The 23419-nt window shown below is 39.0% G+C and overlaps 1 protein-coding gene across 1 annotated transcript in view; it reads right to left on the bottom strand.

The window, feature by feature from the left end:
• Positions 1-1524: 1524 nt before the first annotated feature.
• The window catches only part of TEX11 (testis expressed 11), a 252528-nt gene continuing 230633 nt past the window's right edge, over positions 1525-23419 (bottom strand). Inside the window, exons 29-30 of the mRNA XM_081792399.1 lie at positions 2649-2813; positions 1525-1762 (exon numbers count right to left, since the gene is read on the bottom strand). Of these exons, the coding sequence (XP_081648525.1) occupies positions 1691-1762; positions 2649-2813 (237 nt within the window). The 3' untranslated portion in view covers positions 1525-1690. The remainder of the gene's footprint in view (positions 1763-2648; positions 2814-23419) is intronic.

Here is a 23419-nt window from a genome sequence, read left to right as displayed (position 1 = left end):
AAGATATAGTGGATTATAACTCACTGAGTAAACCAGAAATCCATCAGTCTGTATTTAAACATTTTTAGGGGCGCCTGGATGGCTCTGTCAGTTAAGCGTCCCACTCTTAATCTCAGCTGAGGTCTTGATCTCAGGGTTGTGAGTTCCAGCCTGCATTGAGTGTGGAGCCTACTTACAAAAAATTGTTTTAAAAATATGAATAAATAAATGGGGGAGAAGAAAATGTTCCACCTAACAGATGCCAACTAATAAATGAAGTGGGAATGATGGAAATTAAAAAATCAACATTTAGCAACCATCACAGTAAAAATGGATTCAGGCAAGAATCATCAATGGATGCTAAAACTAGTAAGTGGAAGCTTAATGAGGAATGGAAAATCTGGTCTCAAATTATCTTCCACAAAGCACTTCATAATTACTTTTTAATTACTAAGTACCTGGTCGATGCCATCTTAACCTTAACCAGTGATGGGACAAATTGACATTGTGTGCCTGTTGATACAATGCACCAGGAAGAACATACCAATCTTGTTGCAGGCCTTCCCAAAATACGTAAATGGAATCTAATCATTAGGAAACATCAAACAGACCCTGGCTGCAGTTCATGCGACAAAGTAATTAGCCTGTACTCTTTACAAATGTCAAGGTCATGAAAAGCAAGGAAAGACTGAGAACCTATTTCCATTTGTAGGAGATGAAAGAGACATGACCACTAAATGCAACTTATGATTCTAAACTTAGGGAGGGCTTTATTAGGACAATTGGTGAAATTTGAATGAGGTCTGTAGAATTGCATCCTTGTTAATTTCTTAATTTTGATGGATTAACTGTGGTCCTGTATGAGAGTGTCCTTGTTTTTATGAAATATGCACTGAGATATTAAGGGGTAACAGATCAGCCAATGTGATCTTATAGTACACTAATTCAAGTCCTGCCAGAATGAGGCTGCTGAATTCTGTGTGGGTCAGACCTTACTGGAATGTGGGATGTGGCTCTTGGAAGGTACGAGCCCGTATCATATGAGGAACAGTGGAGGGGTCTGGGAATGTTCAAGCAGAAGAAGAAAAAGCCAGGAAGACAGGGAGGAGACTGACTTCTGTCTTCAGTTCTCCAAAGTGTATCTGGGGCAGAGAAAGCAGACTTGTTATAGGGAGACAAATTTCTGTCTCCCTATCAGCAAAAAAGGTGGATTGAGCTATCTTGGGCGTTCCTGTCATACGATATGCTCTGATAGAGGCTGGATGACCCATTCTCAAGGGTGTCATAGAGCAAGTTTATGAATCTGATCAATTCAGGGCCCAGTGACGACTAAGGTTCTTCTATTGAATAGTCCGCGGTTCTCTGTTACCTTCAGGTAGTGGGAATTCAAGCACTTCTGGAATAGAATGCAACTTGTGTTGGACTAGAATGTTTTTGCTCACATGGGCCATGAATACTCTTACTCTCATATGGCTATTTCAATATATAATAACATCCTTGGCACTTTGGAAAATTTGTCCCCCAGAAATGAGCTGGCCACAGCAGTAAAAGTCAAAATGCTTTAATTCAGAAAATTTCATGTAACAACAAGAAAACAGGGTTTGACAAAACAGAAACAAGAACTCAAGATAAAGTCTGGCAAGAATTTAGGTATTCAACATCTTCAAGTAGATGTCAGCTTGTCTGCTTAGATGCCTTATTCCAGCTCTTCTCACTCTTCGTTGAAAACTGAGCCCTTGCTTTTGCTTAATGCTTCCACCAGCTCGCCATACAGAGTATTCATCTAGGAAAGAGAACAGCAAATAGATTTCCTGAGAGATGCAAGGTGATAGCACGGAAGTCTAACCTTGACCTTCTGAGTTCTGAGGAACCACTTTGGGGAAAAAATATAGTACTCTCTTAGGGAAGAAGGACCCCATAGCACCAGGTCCATTTGCTAGGGACAGGCAGCTATTGTAAGGGAGGTGGTACTTAAAACATAAAATATCCCCTGCCCTTATTTGGTAGCAAGACTTTTTTTTCCCCACCAAGCTTCTCCTGGTTAGCTAATGGCCTAAAAGTCTGCACCTAGTTTCTAGAGAAAATACTTTCGTAAACAGTGATCTTTTGCATGGTGCTCAGTCCTTCCCTACTTGCACTGGCATTGACAGTGATGCATCTTTCCTGAGCTCTGTCTTGGAATTCTTCAAATTTTTTTAATGTTTATTTTTGAGGAAGAGGTGGGGGAAATGAGAGAGAGAACACACATGCCCAAGTGGGGGAGGGGCAGAGAGAGAAGGGGACAGAGGATCCGAAGCAGCCTCCATGCTGTCAGCGCAGAGCTTGATGTGGGGCTTAAACACACGAACCCATGAGATCATGACTTGAGCCAAAGTCAGACACTCAACCCACTGAGCCACCTAGGCGCCCCTATCTCGGCATTCTTCTTATTTAGATTCCATTTGCTATCCTTAAGTTCCCCTCTGTTCATCGCCCTTCCTGGTTTCCACTCTAAAACATTACTGTTTACAGTCCCCTAACTCTTGCTGTTCTATGGAACCACTGTGAGGAACAATGATCATGATTCTTTCCCAGACAAGGAAGGTAGGACTGAGTCTTTACTGAGTGCCCAGATAGAACCTCTCTGCTCCCCGAGTCATATCATTCACCCCTACTCTCTCCCTCCTCACCTGAGTTTCATAGTTTCTCTTGAGGGAGCCAAGGTGGTCAAGAAAATGCAGTGAAAGGTCACACCATTTTTCTGCAGATACATACTTCTTCCCACCGTACATATATATCCCAATATTCCAGGACTTGACCATCAGCCAGAGAGTCTCTGATTCTGGGTAGTCTTCCTGAAATCCAAGAACAGTGGGTTTATAGTTATGACTGTCACAGTCATTGTAGCACTGACTGTATCAGTGCTGTACCCCATTATTATTAAGCAAACAATGGGTGCTCTGCTAACGCGAAGAAGGAGCCACAGCCTCCATGAACAATCCTGTATTCCTTGAAGGTAGGAGGAGAGCATCTTAAAAGTTTGTCAGCTGTACATAAGGCAAGACGACTTCATGAAGGGACACATAAATTGAAAAAGCTCTGAGGCCTGCTTGGACTCATTCCTGGTCTCGTCTAAGCAGGAGAAAAGCCTCTATACTGTCTGGGGCTTCTCTTGGTGCTGTCCTCTGTCGATTATCTCACCAACACCTACCCCTAATTTTCAGAGAAGTGTGTCAAGAAGCAGTTTTTAAAATTTTTTAAAAATGTTTCCTTATTTTTGAGAGAGAGACAGAGCATGAGTAGGGGAGGGGCAGAGAGGGAGGGAGACACAGAATCTGAAGCAGGCTCCAGGCTCTGAACCGTCAGCACAGAGCCCAATACAGGGCTTGAACCCACAGACCATGAGATAATGACCTGAGCTGACACTCAACCAACAGAACCATCCAGGCACCCCTAGAATTTCGGTCTTTAAAAGCAATGGGAAACCACAGAAGATTAAGCAAGGTCACATATTTGAAAATTTAAAAGATCATTCTGGTTGCTGGATGGAGAAAGGTATAAATGAAAGCAAGAGATGCAAGGAAACCAGCTAAAAGTTTCCTACAGTAGCTGAGGTAAAAGATGATAACTTGTGGGGTTCCTGGGTGGCTCAGGCGGTTGAATGTCCGACTTCATCTCAGGCCATGATCTCACGGCTCATGAGTTCGAACCCCGCGTCGGGCTCTGTGCTGACAGCTCAGAGCCTGGAGCCTGCTTCGGATTCTGTCTCCCTCTCTCTGCCCCTCCCCCGCTCACACTCTGTCTCTCTCTCCCTCAAGAATAAATAAACATTTAAAAAAGTTAAAAAAAAAAGATGATAACTTGAACTAGGTTTGGGACAGTGGAATATGGGAGGTGAATGAATTTGAGATATTTAGGAGGCAGAATTGACAAGACTTGGTGATATATTAGAAATGGGGGATGATTCCTAGATGCCTGGCTTGGGCAACTGGAAGAATGATGGCGCCATTCAATGAGTTAGGGAACACTGCAGGAGTCTTATTTTCATTTGTATTAGCTGCCCTCATGTCCAGTGTTGCTCAGGAGAATCATTAATCTTCAGTAAAGTAATGCATCAGTGCAGCTACTCACTCCAGAGTGACATGGACTGGCCTATGTGAAATACAAGTCACTGATGGCAAATAGAGGTGTTTGCTCTTAGGACTTTCTGGGGCTCATGATCGAAGCCAGTTTTTTCTATCTTTAACATCATAATAAATATGGCCGTCGTGAATATCTCTAATAAAACTGTAGGTGTTCTGGAACACGAATGCCTACATTTATAGGCTCTCCTCAGTGTTCCTGAAGTGATAATTGTGTACATCAGTTTTATTGAGATATAATTCACATACCATAAAATTTACCTACTTAAAGTATACAATTCAGTGGTTTTTATATTCACAGAGTTCTGTAATCATCACCACAATTAATTTTTATCCCCTTTAAAGGAAACCCTGTGCCATTAGCAGTCACTCTCCATTTCCCCCCATACCCACCCTACATCTCTGGGCAACCAGTAATCTAATTTCTCTCTCTTATAGATTGGCCTATTCTGGACATTTCAGATAAACGGAGTCACACAGTATATGTACTCCTTTATAACCAGCATATTTCACTTAGCATAATGCTTTCCAGATCCATCCATGTTGCAGCATGTGGCAATAATTAATTCCTTTTTATGGCAAAGTCTGTTTCCCTCACATGTGAAGCTTCTTACATTGCTTCTCAGAGGACACAGACTCTGTTCTCATAGATTGCCCTTCCCCTTGGGAAAAATCTCTAAGCCCCTGCTCCAGAGCTTTGAGGGGGGACAGTGGACCCTTTTTTTCTGAGTGATACACCTGCTTTTAGAGGTTACTGGGTAAGGTGGTAGTTTCTAGTGTTTTTGGCTTGCCTCTTTGGGTGTGGAACCTCTGCCCTAAGAGTTAGCTGAGGCAAGGGCTCCAGTGGTCTGACTTGCCTAAGGTAGGTCCTTTGCCCCACAAGTGGGGTTGGGTAAAGGAAGGGAGGCCTCATTCTTTTGGCCATACTTGCTCAAAATTCAGCTTTTGCAGCCTGGAGCTGAAGGTGGGATAGTAAGTCCTGGCAGCCTGCTGTTCTTTGTGGGACACCATATCCCTTGACTGGGAGACTGAGGAAAGTGAGAGCATTGTTTCCTTGGCCACACTTTCCTGGGGTGGAGCTTGCTAATGCAATGCTGAGCTGGGGGTAGGACAGGGAGGGAGTAGGTCATGGCTCCAGTACTATGGACTCTCAAGGTTCTTATCAAGATTTAGTAGATTTTCTTGAATGGATCCTTCTTCATCTTCTATATGCTCTTAAAAAAATTTCCAAAGACTTTAAATAGCTGTTTTTCCTATAATTTTCACCAATATGGCTGTTTTTCTGGGGAACATATCCATTTAGATTCTCATAGATTTAGATATTCCAGAAGTAGAAGTCTCTAGAAACCTTTTGTTACTGGTAAAGAAACTGACGCCAAGAGAGGCAGTGCCATCTGCCTAAGGCCACACAGTGTGTCTGTGGCACAGATGAGAGTAGAGGCCAGGGGCACTTACTCTTGATTGAGTGCTCCTTTGACCTTATATATTTTTTTTTTTAATTTTTTTTTTCAACGTTTTTTATTTATTTTTGGGACAGAGAGAGACAGAGCATGAATGGGGGAGGGGCAGAGAGAGAGGGAGACACAGAATCTGAAACAGGCTCCAGGCTCCGAGCCATCAGCCCAGAGCCTGACGCGGGGCTTGAACTCACGGACCGCGAGATCGTGACCTGGCTGAAGTCGGACGCTTAACCGACTGCGCCACCCAGGCGCCCCTGACCTTATATATTTTTAACATTATCCCAAACACACGCTCTAATTTAGAGAAAAATCTCTCCATTTTCACCTGATTTATCAATGAAATGTATTTTTGTTTATACAGATTTCCTTGATTAATTGTGTGGTTGAACAACTTTTGCATGTGTTTTATTAGGCAATTGCATGTCTTCTTTTGTAGCTTACCTGATCACAGCTTTTGCCCGTTTTTTCTAGTGTAGGTAACCTTTTTCTTATTGATTTTTAACTCAAAAATGGATACATAGATCAATGGAGCAGAAAAGAGACCCCAGAAATAGACCCATGATTATATGGTCAATTAATCTATGACAAAGGAGGTAAGAATATACAATGGGGAAAAGACAGCATTTTCAATAAATGGTGCTGGGAAAACTGGACAGTCACATGTAAAAGAATGAAAATGGACCGCTTTTTAACACCATACACAAAAATAAACTCAAAATGGATTAAAGACCTAAATGTAAGCCTGAAACCATAAAAATCCTAGAAGAGAACACAGGCAGTACCTTCTCTGACACTGGCCATAGCGACATTTTTCTAGATGTTTCCAAAGGCAAGGGAAACAAAAGCAAAAATAAATTATTGGGACTACTTATAAATAAAAAGCTTTTGCACAGCAAAGAAAACCATCAACAAAACAAAAAGACAACCTACTGAATGGGGGGGGGGGTATTGCAAATCATTTATCTGATAAGGTGTTAATATCCAAAATATATTAAAAACATACACAACTCAACCCCCCCAAAACAAACAATCCAATTAAAAAGTGGACAGAGGGGGTGCCTGGGTGGCTCAACAAGTTAAGTGTCTGACTTCAACTTGGGTCATGAGCTCATGGTTCGTGAGTTCGAGCCCCGCATCAGGCTCTCTACTATCAGCATGGAGCCTGCTTTGGAACTTTGGTCTCCCCCTCTCTCTCAAGAATAAATAAACATTAAAAAAAGGGACCTGAGTAGACATTTTCCAAAGGAGACATACAGATGGCCAACAGACACATGAAAAGATGTTCAACATTACTAATCATCAGGGAAATGCAAATCAAAGCCATATCACCTTATACCAGTTAGAATGGCTAAAATCAAAATGACAAGTTATAGCAAGTGTTGGCAAGGATGTGAAAAAATAGGAACCCTCATGCATTCTTGGTAGGAATGCAAACTGGTGCAGCCATTGTGGAAAACAGTATAGAGATCCCTCAAAAAATTAAAAATAGAAATACCATATGATCCAATAATTCCATAATGTGAGTATTTTACCCAAAGAAAACAAGAATACTAATTAAAAAAAATATATATATACACCCCTACGTTGTACTGCAGCATTATAGCCAAGTATAAAGCAACATAAATGTCTGACAGATGAATGGGTAAGGAAAATGTGGTACACACACGCACACACACACACATACACACACAAACACACACAGTGGAATATTACATAGCAATAAAAAGGATGAGATTGTGCCACTTAAGACAACATGGATGGATGAACCTGGAAGGTATTACGCTAAGTGAAATAAGTCAGACTGAAAAAGACAAACCCATATGATTCTACTCATAAGTGGAATCTAAAAAAAAAAAAACCCCAAAAATAAATGAATAAACAAACAAAAAGCATAATCAGACCTATAAATGCAGAGAACTAACTGATTATTGCCAGAGGGGAGGGAGGTGGGGGGTTGGGCAAAATAGATCAAGGGGAGAGAGAGATAAAGGCTTCCAGTTATGGAATGAATGATTCACGGGAATAAAAAGCACAGCATAAGGAGTACAGGCAATGATATTGTAATAGTGATATAATGGAACAGATGGTATCTACACTTGTGTTGAACATAGCATAATGTATACACTTGTCAAATCACTAAGTTGTACACCTGAAACTAACAATATTATGTGTCAACTGTACTAAAAAAAATAAAAATAAAAATGTTACAAATATTTTATCCAAGTCTGTGGCTTATTTTAAAGTTTTCTATGGTATCTTGGGTCATTTATTAATTTTATGTAACTGAATCTATTTTTATTCTGTACCAGCTTCTGGATGGGTCCTCTCCACCCCAGAGTTAAAAAAAGTACTTTCCTATATTTCTCCTAATACCTTTACAGCTTTGATTTTATGTTTAGTTTCTTAATCCATCTGGATATTCTTTCTTTCTTTTGGTGGTCATTTTGGTACATGGTATGAGGTAAAAACAGTGTGAATACTTACCACTTATATACTACTTATTATGTGCTAGACACCTAAGTACTTTACATGTATTATTTAATACTACTAACAACACTGTAATATTACAGATGAGGAGACAGAGGCACAGAGAGTTAGGTAACAGAACTCACATACAGCTAATAAATGGTATAGCCAGATTTTAAGATGGGCAGTCTGGCTCCAAAGTCTGTGCTCAACCACTGTGTTATAATGCCTCTCAGTTTACAGGTAAGGATTTAACTTTACTTTTTAAATTGTCCTAATGTCATGTTTTAAATAGATCATCCTCTCAGTGATTTAATATACCTCCTTCATTCCATACTAAATTCTCATAGGTATGTGGTCTTTTTCTGGGTTCTATCCTCTCCTATTACTATTTATGATTTCATTTAAGCGAAAATCATACTTTTTTTTTTGACAGAGAGAGAGAGGGCGCAAGTGAGTAAGGGGCAGAGAGAGAGGGAGAGAGAAGTGGGGCTTACCTGAAGCAGGGCTCGTGTTCACCTGAAGAACAGCTTGAGCTCACCCGGTGTGGGACTCAAACTCTTGAACCATGAGATCATGATGTGAGCTGAAGTCAGATGCTTAACCACTGAGCCACCCAGGTGCCATAAACTAATACCATATTCTTAAAATTAATAACACTTTATAATTTTTATATTTGATAGGACAAATCTTGCCTTGTTCTTTTGCAAAGATGTATTAGCTATTGTGGCTTATTTCCTTTGGGGAAAGAATTTTAGAATTATCAAGTTTCACTAAAAAAATCCTATTAAGAAATCTTATTGAGATTTTTATTTTGATTGAATTTAGGGAAACTGATCCCTATTAAGCCATCCAGGAACATGGTATTTTGTTGGAGACCTATGCCTTTTTTTAGAGTAGAAAGGGAAGATACGTAGAAAGACAGAGACTGAAAATAATGGAGAGATATTAAGGTACTTCAAGAAGTATAAGGAGATTGAACTAACAGTTTAAGGTTGAGGGAATCTCTCTTCTTTTGAGAAAAAGGTTAAGATGAGTAAAGAGGTACAGTGGCAAAACATTATGTTTGAGACATGGGGCAATGGAGGAACTCACACTTGATGCCCTTGATCTTCTCAATTAGAAAGATACAATGAGGCCATCTGCTGGGGTCATTGTGAAGTAGTTCTAAGTTTTTATGAAAGTAGGAAAGGCAGAAAAAACCTGAAGCAGACATTTTACTTGAGTTTGGAAAAAACTTGAGTGCAAGAATTCTGAGGAGTGTTAAGAACCCATTTAAAACTCAACATAGGGGCGCCTGGGTGGCTCAGTCGGTTGAGCGGCCGACTTCGGCTCAGGTCATGATCTCACGGTCCGTGAGTTCGAGCCCCATGTCAGGCTCTGTGCTGACAGCTTGGAGCCTGGAGCCTGTTTCGGATTCTGTGTCTCCCTCTCTCTGACCTTCCCCCGTTCATGCTCTGTCTCTCTCTGTCTCAAAAATAAATAAACGTTTAAAAAAAAACTCAACATAAATTTGTATTAGTTCTGTGCTTTTCTCTAGTGATTCTGCTTCTTAATATCAGGAGAAGAACTGATATTGGTGGGTCATTAGGCTAGAAAAAAATTAAACGGGAGGTATAACCAAATGAAAGAAAGAAAGAAAGAAAGAAAGAAAGAAAGAAAGAAAGAAAGAAAAGGAAACGGAAAAAAAGGAATGTGGCTAGACTGGACTATAAGAGAATGGGAAGGGTTGAGTTATTTGAAGTATAAGTGACAGCAAAGAACAAGTATGGAGAAGTAAGAGAGATTATAGTAACTCGAAAAACTTTGAGTTAACAATCTTGGAAGTGGAGCTTATATGGGGTACAGACAGAGGCTAAAGAAGGGCAAAAAACTGTGAAGTGGATGAATAGATAACAGGGATGCCAAAGTCACTTAGGATAATAAACTGAAGTTACCAAGGAAGGAAAAACTGGCTCAGAAAGTGCTAGTTCATGACAACACTGATAACTAAAAGATAGAAGACACAGATTACAAGTGAAGAGAAGCAGCAAGAAGATGGTGTGTAACAAGTACAAAGGAAGCAAGGATTCAGGTAATTTAGTTCCTTCTTCTGATGAGAAAAACGGAATGGGAGAAGATGAGACCTCCACAAAAACAATTAGTGACAGACATATCTTGAGGAAAGATCTTGCTTTGTTCTAAGAGGAAGAGGGAGAAGAGGTAAAGATTGATAATAAGGAGAATATTGCCTACATTTGTGTGTGGGAAAACACTGTCTTTTTGGGGGGGGTGGTGGTGGATGAAATTAGAGGTAGCCTTTAGAGTGAGGGTAAGGATTTAGAAAATGCAGAGCTTTTAGAAATCTAGAGGGAAAAAGAGATTTGGGGGAAAAGGACTGATAAAGTTTGTGTTTTAGGGAGATACATTTAATAGAGATGAACAGGTAAAACTGGAGAAGAGAAGAAAGAGTTACAGACCACTTAGGAAACCAACTACAGAAATCCAGAAAAGACACAATATCAAAGCCTGAATCAAAGATATATTTGCCTGAACCTCAATTCCAGTTTCAAGGAGATGTGAAGCTTGGAAGAAGAAAGATTTAGATGAAGGAAAACCCAAGGACCATTGTGCTATGAAGGAAGTGCACTGGGTTCAATTCTCAGCTTTGCTGTTACATAGTTGTATGAGCTTGTGTTAGATATTTAATCTTTCAATGCCTCAGTTTACAAATTAATGGAATAAATAACCTTTTTCAAAGATCATTAATTTCACTTCTAAATTCTATCAGACAATGAAGCTTTACCTTTCATTTACTTTAGATCCCAAGTCTTGTTTATAAACTATTTTAAGATTGGCAGAAGTAGTAATTCTTTCAGTTGAACTAAAAGATCAAATGTGAGATGTTAAGATGATACCGACAAATGAGTAAGCAGTGTTTCTCAATCTTTAAAGTGCATACAAGTCACATGGGAATACTGTTAAAATGTAGATTCTGACTCATTTGGTCTGGGATGGGGCACAAGATTCTACACTACTCATAAGCTCCCAGGGGATGTTGATGCTGCTGGTCCATGGACTATACTCTGAGGAGCAAACTCCTAGAAAATGTAGCTCAGTAGTTTGGACCACCTTAGCTTCCCTTGTAAAAGAATAGAGGCTGATTTCTTCTGGGCTTCTTCCTGGTTATGCAACATGCCTTTGTGACTCTTTGTGACTCTGATGTCAGCTACGAGGGTTTGGTTTGTCCCTTCTATTTAAGTGTAGGGATTCCCCACTCCCCATTATCTATGTTTCTGTATGGTGAGAAAAATGAACCAGGGAACTTCCACTTCTATGAGATGGAGTAGATGTACTCATCCCTATTCCTTCTACTAAGTAGAACTAAAACCCTAGACATAAAATAAACATAAGACTCAAAAAAGACACTATTCATAAACATAAGGAGACTGAAAGGTAGAGAGAAGAAAGATTGGTTAGAGACCTTGGGGCCAAGGAATGATACAGTGGTGAGTTCTCTGGGTTTTCATTTGCTTCATATAGCTCAGAGTTGGTGGTACAGATGCCAACAGGCATAGACAAACCAAAGCCCCAAGAAAAGACTGTTCTCTCTAGACAAAGGACCAGAAAAAGGGCAGCAATGCAAGACAGAAAACCTTTAGACATTAACGGCTCTAATATAGCTGAACATCACAGAAAAGCCTGTGATCCCAGCCCCACCCACTCCAGAAAAAGCTAACTGGGGAGCCTAAATTTTTCCCCTTGTGAGGGTGTAAGGAGGCACCCTGCATAGTATCAGAAGGCCAGATAGGGAGACAAGACTTTCATATCCAATGGCTGGTAATAAGGCATTCCCCTACCCCCTGAAATATCAGTGGAACCTACATTTCCACCCCCAGAGAAGGTGGAACAAAGGAGGAACAAAGTCTGTAAACACTCAGGAAGAGGCAGGACTTTCACCATCACACAGCAGATAATGAGGCCACCTCTATCATGGTGTTAATGGAGACCATGTGGGATACTATCTCCACCCAGCAGTAACAAGGAATCCTCCACCCTAAGTATCAATGGAGGCCAAGTGGGGAACCTGAGCATCTACTTCCACCTAGAAGTAATAACGTCATACTCTCTTCCCTGGCATAGCAGTGTCAGAAAAATCCAGCTGAAACAGAGGTTTAAATGAGATCCAGAATTTCAGAAACATAATATGAAAATGTCCATGTTTCAATAAAAAAAACCACTCATTAGACCAAGAACCAGGAAGAACTCAAAACTGAATTAAATCAATTGATGCTAGCACCAAGGTTAGAGAAATGTCAATATCTGACAAAGATTTTAAAGTAACCATCACAGCACAGTGAAGGAAACAAAACAAAACTAAAAGGCAACCTATAGAATGGGAGAAGATATTTGCAAATGACATATCCAATAAAGGGTTAGTATCCAAAATATATAAAGAACTTGTAAAACTCAACACCCTCAAAACAAATAAGCCAATACAAAAATGGACAGAAGACATGAAGAGACATTTTCCCAAAGACATACAGATGGCCAACAGACACATGAAAAATGCTCAACATCACTCATCATCAGGGAAATACATATCAAAACTACAATGAGATGCCACTTCACACCTGTAAGATTGGCTAAAATCAACAACACAAGAAATAATAGGTGTTGGCGAGGCTATGGAGAATGGGGAGGAACCCTCATGCTCTGTTTATGGAAATGCAAACTGGTACAGACAGTCTGGAAAACAGTATGGAGGTTCCTCAAAAAGTTAAAAATAGAACTATCCTATGATCCAGCAATTACAGTACTAGGTATTTACCCAAAGAACACAAAAATACTAACTCGAAGGGATACGTGCACCCTGATGTTTATAGCAGCATTATATACAATAGCCAAATTATGGAAAGAGCCCAAATGTCCAATGACTGATGAATGGATAAAGAAGAGGGGGTGTGTGCGTATATATATATATATATATATATATATATATACACACACACACACACACACACACACACATACATACATACAATGGAATATTACTCAGCCATCAAAAAGAATGAAATCTTGGGGCATCTGGGTGGCTCAGTTGGCTAAGCGTCTGACTTTGGCTCAAGTCATGATCTCATGGCTTGTGGGTTCAAGCCCTGCATCAGGCTCTCTGCTGTCAGCACAGAGCCCACTTGGGTTCCTGTCTCCCCCTCTCTCTGTCCCTCCCTAGCTCGTGCTGTCTCAAAAATAAATAAAAACATCAAAAAAATTAAATCTTGCCATTTGCAACGATGTGGATAAAGCTAGAGAGTATTATGCTAAGTGAAATAAGTCAGTCAGAAAAGACAAATGCCATACAATTTCATTCATTGTGGAATTTAAGAAACAAACAATCAATCATACGGGGAAAAATGAGAGGCAAACAGGAAAGATTCTTTTTGTTTTTTTTAAAGAATCTGTTCTCCTTTTTTTTTCAGAGTCTTTTTTTTTTAAGTTTATTTATTTTTAAAAGAGAGAGAAAGAGAGAGAACGAGTGGAGGGACAGAGAGAGAGAATCCCAAGCATGCTCTGCACTGTCAGCATGGAGCCTGATTCAGGGCTTGAACTCATGAACTGTAAGATTATGACCTCAGGTGAAATCAAGAGTCAGATGCTTAACTGACTGAGCCCCCCCACCCAGGTGCTCCAGGAAAGAGATTCTTAACTATAGAGAACTGATAGTTACCAGAGGGGAGGGAGGGGGATAGGTTAAATAGGTGGTGGGGATTAAGGAATGCACTTGTTATGATGATCACTGGATATTGTACTGAAGTGTTGAATCACTGAATTGTACACCTGAAACTAATATTATACTGTATGTTAACTAACTGCAACTTAAATTAAAACTGGGGTGCCTGGGTGGCTAAGGTGGTTAAGCATCCGACTTCAGCTCAGGTCATAATCTCACAGTTCATGGGTTCGAGCCCCATGGTGGGCTCTGTGCTGACAGCTCAGAGCCTGCTTCAGATTCTGTGTCTCCTTCTCTCTCTGCCCCTCCCCTGCTCAAACTCTGTCTCACTCTCTTTCTCAAAAATAAACATTAAAAAATTAAAAAAATATAAATTAAAACTTAAAAAATCATAAAATGTTTCAGTAATGTACATACTTCATAGAAAAAAATGGGAAGTCTCAGAAAAAAATAAAAAACAGAAGATATAAAGATCATACGGAAATCTTAGAACTGAAAAATATTATAGCTGAAACAAAAACCTCCACTAATAGGTTCAACAGCAGAATGGAGGAGGCAGAGGAAAGATCAGTGAACTCAAAGACAGAACAACAGAAATTACTGAATCTGAACAACAGAGAGAAATAGGCAAAAAATAATAGAATAAAGCCACCAGGGACTCGTGGAACAATAACAAAGGTTCTAACCTTCCTGTCATTGGAGTCCCAGAAAGAGGAGAAAGAGGGTGGGGGCTGAAAAAGTACTCAAAGAAATTATATCTGAAAACTTACCAAATTTGGCAAAGATATAAACCTACAGATTCACAAAGCAGAGTGAACCCCAAACAATACAAACCCAAAGAAATCTACCCAAGAGACATCACAGTCCAGCTTCTGAAACCAAAGACAAAGGAAAAATGTTGAAGGAGGTCAAAGAAAAATAACACTTTATTTATAGAAAGAAAACAAGTTGAAGATTAGCAGATTTCTCACCAGAAGCCTTGGAGGCCTGAGAGGAGTGGCACAGTATTTTTGAAGTACTGAATGAAAAGGATCATCAACCTGGAATGCTATAACCAACAAAAACATCTTTTGGGAATGAAGGGGGGATAGAGACATTATCAGATAAAGGGAAACTATGAGAATTTATCAACAGAGCTTCTCTAAAAATAATGTCTAAAGGAAGCTCTCTAAACAAAAGAAATGATAGAAAAGGTACCCTGCAACATCAAAAAGGAAGAAAGAAAATGATAAGCCTGCATTTTTATATTATGTAAATACAATAAAATACAATTCCTTCTTCTTTTGAGTTTTCTCAATTATTTTATTTATATTTTTTAAATGTTTATTTATTTGCTTTGAGAGAGAGAGAGAAGGCACAAATGGGCAGTGGAGAGGCAGAGAGAGAAGCCCAAGCTTCTCCTAAGCTCAGGTCATGATCTGCACTGACAGTGCAGAGCCCAATTTGGGGCTTGATCTGACAAACTGCAAGATCATGACCTGAGCCAAAATCAAGAGTTGGATGCTTGACCAACTGAGTCACCCAGGCATCCCAAGTTTTCTAAATTATGGTTGAAGGATTAAGTAAAAATTATAACACTGATGTAGTTCTAAATGTAGGTACAGGAAAATTTAGGACAATTATAAGTGGGGGAAGGTAAAGAGAAGTAAGGTTTCTATACTTCACTTGAACTGGTAACATGATGACAGATGTAGACAGTAGTAAGTTTTACACACACACACACACACACACACACACACACACACACACGTATGCACTCTGTAATACCTAGAGCAACCACTAAAAAAGAAGCTGTACAAAGAAATACAGTTAATAATACTACAGATGATGCAACATGGAATTCTAAAAAATGTTCAAGTAATTCACAGGAAGGCAGGAAAGAGAAAAGAGAAATGAAAAACAGAGAGAACAAAACAAACAAAACAAAAAACAAAAAAATGAAGTGGCAGACTTACACCCTAACAGATTAGTGATCTAAACATACTGATTAAAAGACAGAGATTAGTTGGGGCGCCTGGGTGGCTCAGTCGGTGGAGCATCCAACTTTGGTTCAGGTCATGATCTCACGGCTTATGAGTTCAAGTCCCACATGGGGCTCTGTGCTGTCAGCTCAGAGACTGGAGCCTGCTTCGGATTCTGTGTCTCCTCTCTCTGCCCCTTCCCCACTCGTGCTCTGTCTCTCTCTCTCAAAAATAAATAAACATTAAAAAAAATTTAAAAATTAGCAAAGTGGACTAAAAAATGTGCTGTCTATATGCAGTCTACAAGAAATTCACTTCAAATATACAATTGTAGGGGCACTTGGGTGGCTCAGTCGGTTGGGCGTCTGACTTCAGCTCAGGTCATGATCTCATGGCTTGTGGATTCGAGCCCTGCATCGGGCTCTGTGCTGACAGCTCAGAGCCTGGAGCCTGCTTCAGATTTTGTGTTCCTCTCTTGCTCTGCCCGTCACCCGCTCATGATCTGTCTCTCTCTCTCTCTCTCTCTTAAGAATAAATAAAACATTAAAAAATATATACAATTGTAGGCTGGCTGAAAGTAAAAAGATGGAAACAGGTATAACACATAAACATTAATCTCTGCTGCTCCCCCATTCACGTACTTGCTCTCTCTCTCTCCCCCCTTTCAAAGTTAAGTACATAAACATTTTAAAAAAGAATTCTCAAAACTGAACAGTAAACAAGCAAAACAATCCAATTACAAAATAGACAAAAGGCATGAACAGGCATTTCACCAGAGAAGATACAGAAGGCAAATAAGCACATGAAAAGATGGTCAGCATCATTAGCAATTAGGAAAATGCAAATTAAAAACACAGTAAGATATTGTGACACACCTATCAGAATGGCTAAAATAAAACAAAGGTGGCAACACCAAATACTGACAAGGATGTAGAGATTCCATATTATTCACACATTTCTGGCAAGAATGTAAAATGTTACAGACACTCTGGAAAACAGTTTGGTAGTTTCTTTAAAATCTAAACATGCAATTACTATATGAGCCTGCAATTGCCTTCTTAGGTACTATTCCAAAAAAATGAAGACTCATGTTCACACAAAAACCTGTACACAAATGTTGACAGCAGCTTTATTTGTAATAGCCCCAAACTGGAAACAGCGCAGATGTCCTTCAATAGGTGAATGGTTAAGCGAACTCTGCTACATCCATACCATGGAATACTACTTAGCCAAAAAAGAGATGAAATACTGATATAACCAACAACTTGAAACTTGAAGAATTTCCAGAGAATTCTGCTGACTGACAAAAAGCTAATCTCAAAAGGTTATATACCATATCATTCCTAATCTCAAAAATTATATACTGTATGATTCAATTGATAGAACATTATGGAAATGACAAAATTATAGAAATCGATAATAGCTTCATGGTTGCCAGGAAATAAGGAGGGGCTGGGGTGGGAAAGAATTGGGTGGACGCTATAAAAGGGCAACATGAGGTATCCCTGTGATGGAAAAGTTCTGTGTCTTGACTGTAATAATGTCAACATCCTGGTTGTGATACTGTTTTATAAGATTTTACCACTGGGGAAACTGGGTAAAGCATATCTAAGATCTCTTATATTTAATTCTTATGACTGCAAGTGAATCTACAGTTATTTCAAAATAAAATTTTAACTTAGAAAAACAACCAGAGCAATCCATTTTCTCTTAAAAATAATCTAGAATATCAACCTACTGTATATAATCTTGCCTGCTTAAGCATAAAAGTCATCCAACCTGGTTTTTCATTGCCAGTAGCTTCTGAATACCAACTTGAGCCTTTTCCTTTGAACGGAATCCTAGTAAGAGCAGGTAAGGAAGATGTGTGCTCTGGTGGAAAGAGCCCTGGAACTGAGGTCATATGATCTGAGTTCTAGTCCTCTCATTCATTAACCATATGACCTTAGGGAAATTGGTAACTTGACTTTTTTGGAAGGCAGCTATGCTCACCACTATATAACCAATGTGGTAACTTGACTTTAAATCTTAAAAATTTCCTCATTGTCAAGGTTAATAATACAGCACTCTCTACTTCACAGAATTGCTGGTGGGGGGGGGGAAGGAGGGGATCGTATGAAATAATGGAGGTAAGAATGCTTTGTAAAATATAAAGCACGATACTGTGAGACACGAGGTTTTATATCTGTGCCATAGCCATTTTGCCAAGTATGGAGGCATTTGATAAAGGTTATCTGCTCAATAAATAATGAATGAGTGCCTGGTCATTAGAAAAGTCAAACAAGGGCAGAATTTTCTCTCAAGCATTTAAAACAAAGGAGATACACAACACATCCAATTGAAAGGAAAAAGCAACATATACTCTATAAAGAGCCAAGGGTATTACTAAAATAATCTCTGTATAAGGAAGTATACCTTCCCGTCATGTTTCAGGGGATGAGCAATAATGGATGGGAGACTTATCAAAAAAGTAGAAAAAACATTAAGCTCTCCAGCAGGAAACCCAAGAGCCAGAGAGATGGAACAGTAAGAGACAGAATAAAAGTGGCACAAAAATGCTCAGAGTAGTTTGGGCCTTATATAGAGACTATGGAAATGGATCAATTTGGATTTACAGTAAAATTTAATTTTAGTTTGTATTAGTTACTATGGCAAACACATCTGAAGGTCCAGATGAGGCTCATGGCTTAGAAATAGAATTTTCTCTTCTTCCCAAAAGAAAGTAAAAAAATATACACATCCAAAATGTTCAATGCTAAAGTTTTTTTTTAAAACTTAAATTCACACAGGCCATAATTACATAGCTCCAGGAGAATTCTAGGTTTTTGAAGTCGATGCTGGTTTGTACCAGGTTGTCACCCTACTATATTGTTCTGCCATCTGCTGTGGATTGCAGATATTTTTATATGAAGAGGTAACTGAGCCTAAAGCAGGGTCAGGATCCTCAGTTATTAACATGGACTCAAATAATGACTTTCTGAGTGACTTTAAGCAAGTCGTTTAACCTTACTATTTTATAGCTCCCCTATAATAACAATACCACCTTACATGTGTATAAGCTGTTTATATAAGGTTTACAACACATATTATTATTTCAACTGATCCTTAAAACCTCAGTGTGGGAATCAAAGAAGGTATTATTTCCATTTTACAAATGAGAAAACTGAAGTCAAACAGCATAGGAAGACACAGTCAATAAAGAAACAAGGGCCCTGAATGATACATTGGATCAGATGGACTTGACAGATATATTTAGAACTCTGCATCCCAAAGCAACAGAATATACTTTCTTCTCGAGTGCACATGGAACATTCTCCAAGATAGATCATATACTGGGTCACAAAACAGCCCTTCATAAGTTTACAAGAATTGAAATTATACCATGCATACTTTCAGACCACAATGCTATGAAGCTTGAAATCAACCACAGGAAAAAGTCTGGAAAACCTCCAAAAGCATGGAGGTTAAAGAACACCCTACTAACGAATGAGTGGGTCAACCAGGCAATTAGAGAAGAAATTAAAATATACATGGAAACAAACGAAAATGAAAATACAACAATCCAAACGCTTTGGGATGCAGCGAAGGCAGTCCTGAGAGGAAAATACATTGCAATCCAGGCCTATCTCAAGAAACAAGAAAAATCCCAAATACAAAATCTAACAGCACACCTAAAGGAAATAGAAGCAGAACAGCAAAGGCAGCCTAAACCCAGCAGAAGAAGAGAAATAATAAAGATCAGAGCAGAAATAAACAATATAGAATCTAAAAAAACTGTAGAGCAGATCAACGAAACCAAGAGTTGGTTTTTTGAAAAAATAAACAAAATTGACAAACCTCTAGCCAGGCTTCTCAAAAAGAAAAGGGAGATGACCCAAATAGATAAAATCATGAATGAAAATGGAATGATTACAACCAATCCCTCAGAGATACAAACAATTATCAGGGAATACTATGAAAAATTATATGCCAGCAAATTGGACAACCTGGAAGAAATGGACAAATTTCTAAACACCCACACTCTTCCAAAACTCAATCAGGAGGAAATAGAAAGCTTGAACAGACCCATAACCAGCGAAGAAATTGAATCGGTTATCAAAAATCTCCCAACAAATAAGAGTCCAGGACCAGATGGCTTCCCAGGGGAGTTCTACCAGACATTTAAAGCAGAGATAATACCTATCCTTCTCAAGCTATTCCAAGAAATAGAAAGGGAAGGAAAACTTCCAGACTCATTCTATGAAGCCAGTATTACTTTGATTCCTAAACCAGACAGAGACCCAGTAAAAAAAGAGAACTACAGGCCAATATCCCTGATGAATATGGATGCAAAAATTCTTAATAAGACACTAGCAAATCGAATTCAACAGCATATAAAAAGAATTATTCACCATGATCAAGTGGGATTCATTCCTGGGATGCAGGGCTGGTTCAACATTCGCAAATCGATCAACGTGATACATCACATTAACAAAAAAAAAGAGAAGAACCATATGATCCTGTCAATCGATGCAGAAAAGGCCTTTGACAAAATCCAGCACCCTTTCTTAATAAAAACCCTTGAGAAAGTCAGGATAGAAGGAACATACTTAAAGATCATAAAGGCCATTTATGAAAAGCCCACAGCTAACATCATCCTCAACGGGGAAAAACTGAGAGCTTTTTCCCTGAGATCAGGAACACGACAGGGATGCCCACTGTCACCGCTGCTGTTTAATATAGTGCTGGAAGTTCTAGCATCAGCAATCAGACAACAAAAGGAAATCAAAGGCATCCAAATTGGCAAAGATGAAGTCAAGCTTTCGCTTTTTGCAGATGACATGATATTATACATGGAAAATCCGATAGACTCCACCAAAAGTCTGCTAGAACTGATCCATGAATTCAGCAAAGTTGCAGGATACAAAATCAATGTGCAGAAATCAGTTGCATTCTTATACACTAACAATGAAGCAACAGAAAGACAAATGAAGAAACTGATCCCATTCACAATTGCACCAAGAAGCATAAAATACCTAGGAATAAATCTAACCAAAGATGTAAAAGATCTGTATGCTGAAAACTATAGAAAGCTTATGCAGGTAATTGAAGAAGATATAAAGAAATGGAAAGACATTCCCTGCTCATGGATTGGAAGAATAAATATTGTCAAAATGTCAATACTACCCAAAGCTATCTACACATTCAATGCAATCCCAATCAAAATTGCACCAGCATTCTTCTCGAAACTAGAACAAGCAATCCTAAAATTCATATGGAACCACAAAAGGCCCCGAATAGCCAAAGTACTTTTGAAGAAGAAGACCAAAGCAGGAGGCAGCACAATCCCAGACTTTAGCCTCTACCACAAAGCTGTCATCATCAAGACAGCATGGTATTGGCATAAAAACAGACACATAGACCAATGGAATAGAATAGAAACCCCAGAACTAGACCCACAAATGTATGGCCAACTCATCTTTGACAAAGCAGGAAAGAACATCCAATGGAAAAAAGACAGTCTCTTTAACAAATGGTGCTGGGAGAACTGGACAGCAACATGCAGAAGGTTGAAACTAGACCACTTTCTCACACCATTCACAAAAATAAACTCAAAATGGATAAAGGACCTGAATGTGAGACAGGAAACAATCAAAACCTTAGAGGAGAAAGCAGGAAAAGACCTCTCTGACCTCAGCCGTAGCAATCTCTTACTCGGCACATCCCCAAAGGCAAGGGAATTAAAAGCAAAAGTGAATTACTGGGACCTTATGAAGATAAAAAGCTTCTGCACAGCAAAGGAAACAACCAACAAAACTAAAAGGCAACCAACGGAATGGGAAAAGATATTTGCAAATGACACATCGGACAAAGGGCTAGTATCCAAAATCTATAAAGAGCTCATCAAACTCCACACCCGAAAAACAAATAACCCAGTGAAGAAATGGGCAGAAAACATGAATAGACACTTCTCTAAAGAAGACATCCGGATGGCCAACAGGCACATGAAAAGATGTTCAACGTCGCTCCTTATCAGGGAAATACAAATCAAAACCACACTCAGATATCACCTCACGCCAGTCAGAGTGGCCAAAATGAAGAAATCAGGAGACTATAGATGCTGGAGAGGATGTGGAGAAACAGGAACCCTCTTGCACTGTTGGTGGGAATGCAAATTGGTGCAGCCGCTCTGGAAAGCAGTGTGGAGGTTCCTCAGAAAATTAAAAATAGACCTACCCTATGACCCAGCAATAGCACTGCTAGGAATTTATCCAAGGGATACAGGAGTACTGATGCATAGGGGCACCTGTACCCCAATGTTTATAGCGGCACTCTCAACAATAGCCAAATTATGGAAAGAGCCTAAATGTCCATCAACTGATGAATGGATAAAGAAATTGTGGTTTATATACACAATGGAATACTACGTGGCAATGAGAAAAAATGAAATATGGCCTTTTGTAGCAACATGGATGGAACTGGAGAGTGTGATGCTAAGTGAAATAAGCCATACAGAGAAAGACAGATACCATATGGTTTCACTCTTATGTGGATCCTGAGAAACATAACAGAAACCCATGGGGGAGGGGAAGGAAAAAAAAAAAAAAAAAAAAAAAGAGGTTAGAGTGGGAGAGAGCCAAAGCATAAGAGACTGTTAAAAACTGAGAACAAACTGAGGGTTGATGGGGGGTGGGAGGGAGGGCAGGGTGGGGGGGAGGGCAGGGTGGGTGATGGGTATTGAGGAGGGCACCTTTTGGAATGAGCACTGGGTGTTGTATGGAAACCAATTTGACAGTAAATTTCATATATTAAAAAATAAAAAAAAAAAAAAACAGCATAGGAAGGATATCCATATGGAAAGTCAAACAAATAAAAGACTTACCTTACACCATCAACAAAACTGAAAACTCAAAATGGATCATAAACATGTATTTAAGGGATAAAAGCATAAAAACTTCTACAAGAAAACACAGGAGAAAATCTTTGTAAATTTGAGACAGGCAAAGATTTCTTATCATGGCCAAAATATGAACCATAAAAGAAAAAACTGATAAATTAGACTTCATGAAAACTTAGAACTTTTGCTTTTCAAATGATGTCATTAAGAAAATGAAAAGACAAGCCAATGACTGGGAGAAAACATTTACAAACTGTATGTTTGATAAAGGATTTATACCTATAATATATAAATAATTCTTACAACTCAACAAGAACCCAATTTTTAAAATGGGAAAATAACCATAGACATTTTTCCAAAGAAGGTAGACAAACGATCAATAAACACATATCAACACCATTAACCATCAAGGAAATGCGAATCAAAATCACAACAAGCTGCCACAACACACCTACTGAAATGGTTATAACAAAGAAGATGGACAGTAACAAGTGTTGATGAGGATGTGGGGAAATTAGAACCCTCATACACTGCTGGTAGGAATGTAAAATAGTGCAACCACTTTGGAAAACAGATTGTAGCTCCTCCAAAAGTTAAACATGAAGTTACCATATGACCCAGAAATTCATGTATTCAAGAGAACTGAAAACATATGTCCACATAAAGACTTGTACACAAATGTCATAGCAGTATTATTCATAATAGCTAAAAAGTGGAACCAACTCAAATGTCTACCAGCTATTGAGTCAGTGCAAAAAGAAAATGTGACATATCCCATTAAGTAGAATATAATATTCTATTTATTCAGCAATAGGAAGGATTAAAATACTGATACATGCTTCAAC

The sequence above is a fragment of the Panthera onca genome, chromosome X, assembly GCF_046562875.1.
Source record: "Panthera onca isolate mPanOnc1 chromosome X, mPanOnc1 haplotype 2, whole genome shotgun sequence".
In the NCBI taxonomy this organism is placed as follows: domain Eukaryota; kingdom Metazoa; phylum Chordata; class Mammalia; order Carnivora; family Felidae; genus Panthera; species Panthera onca.
This window is presented reverse-complemented; position numbering and strand designations above follow the sequence as displayed.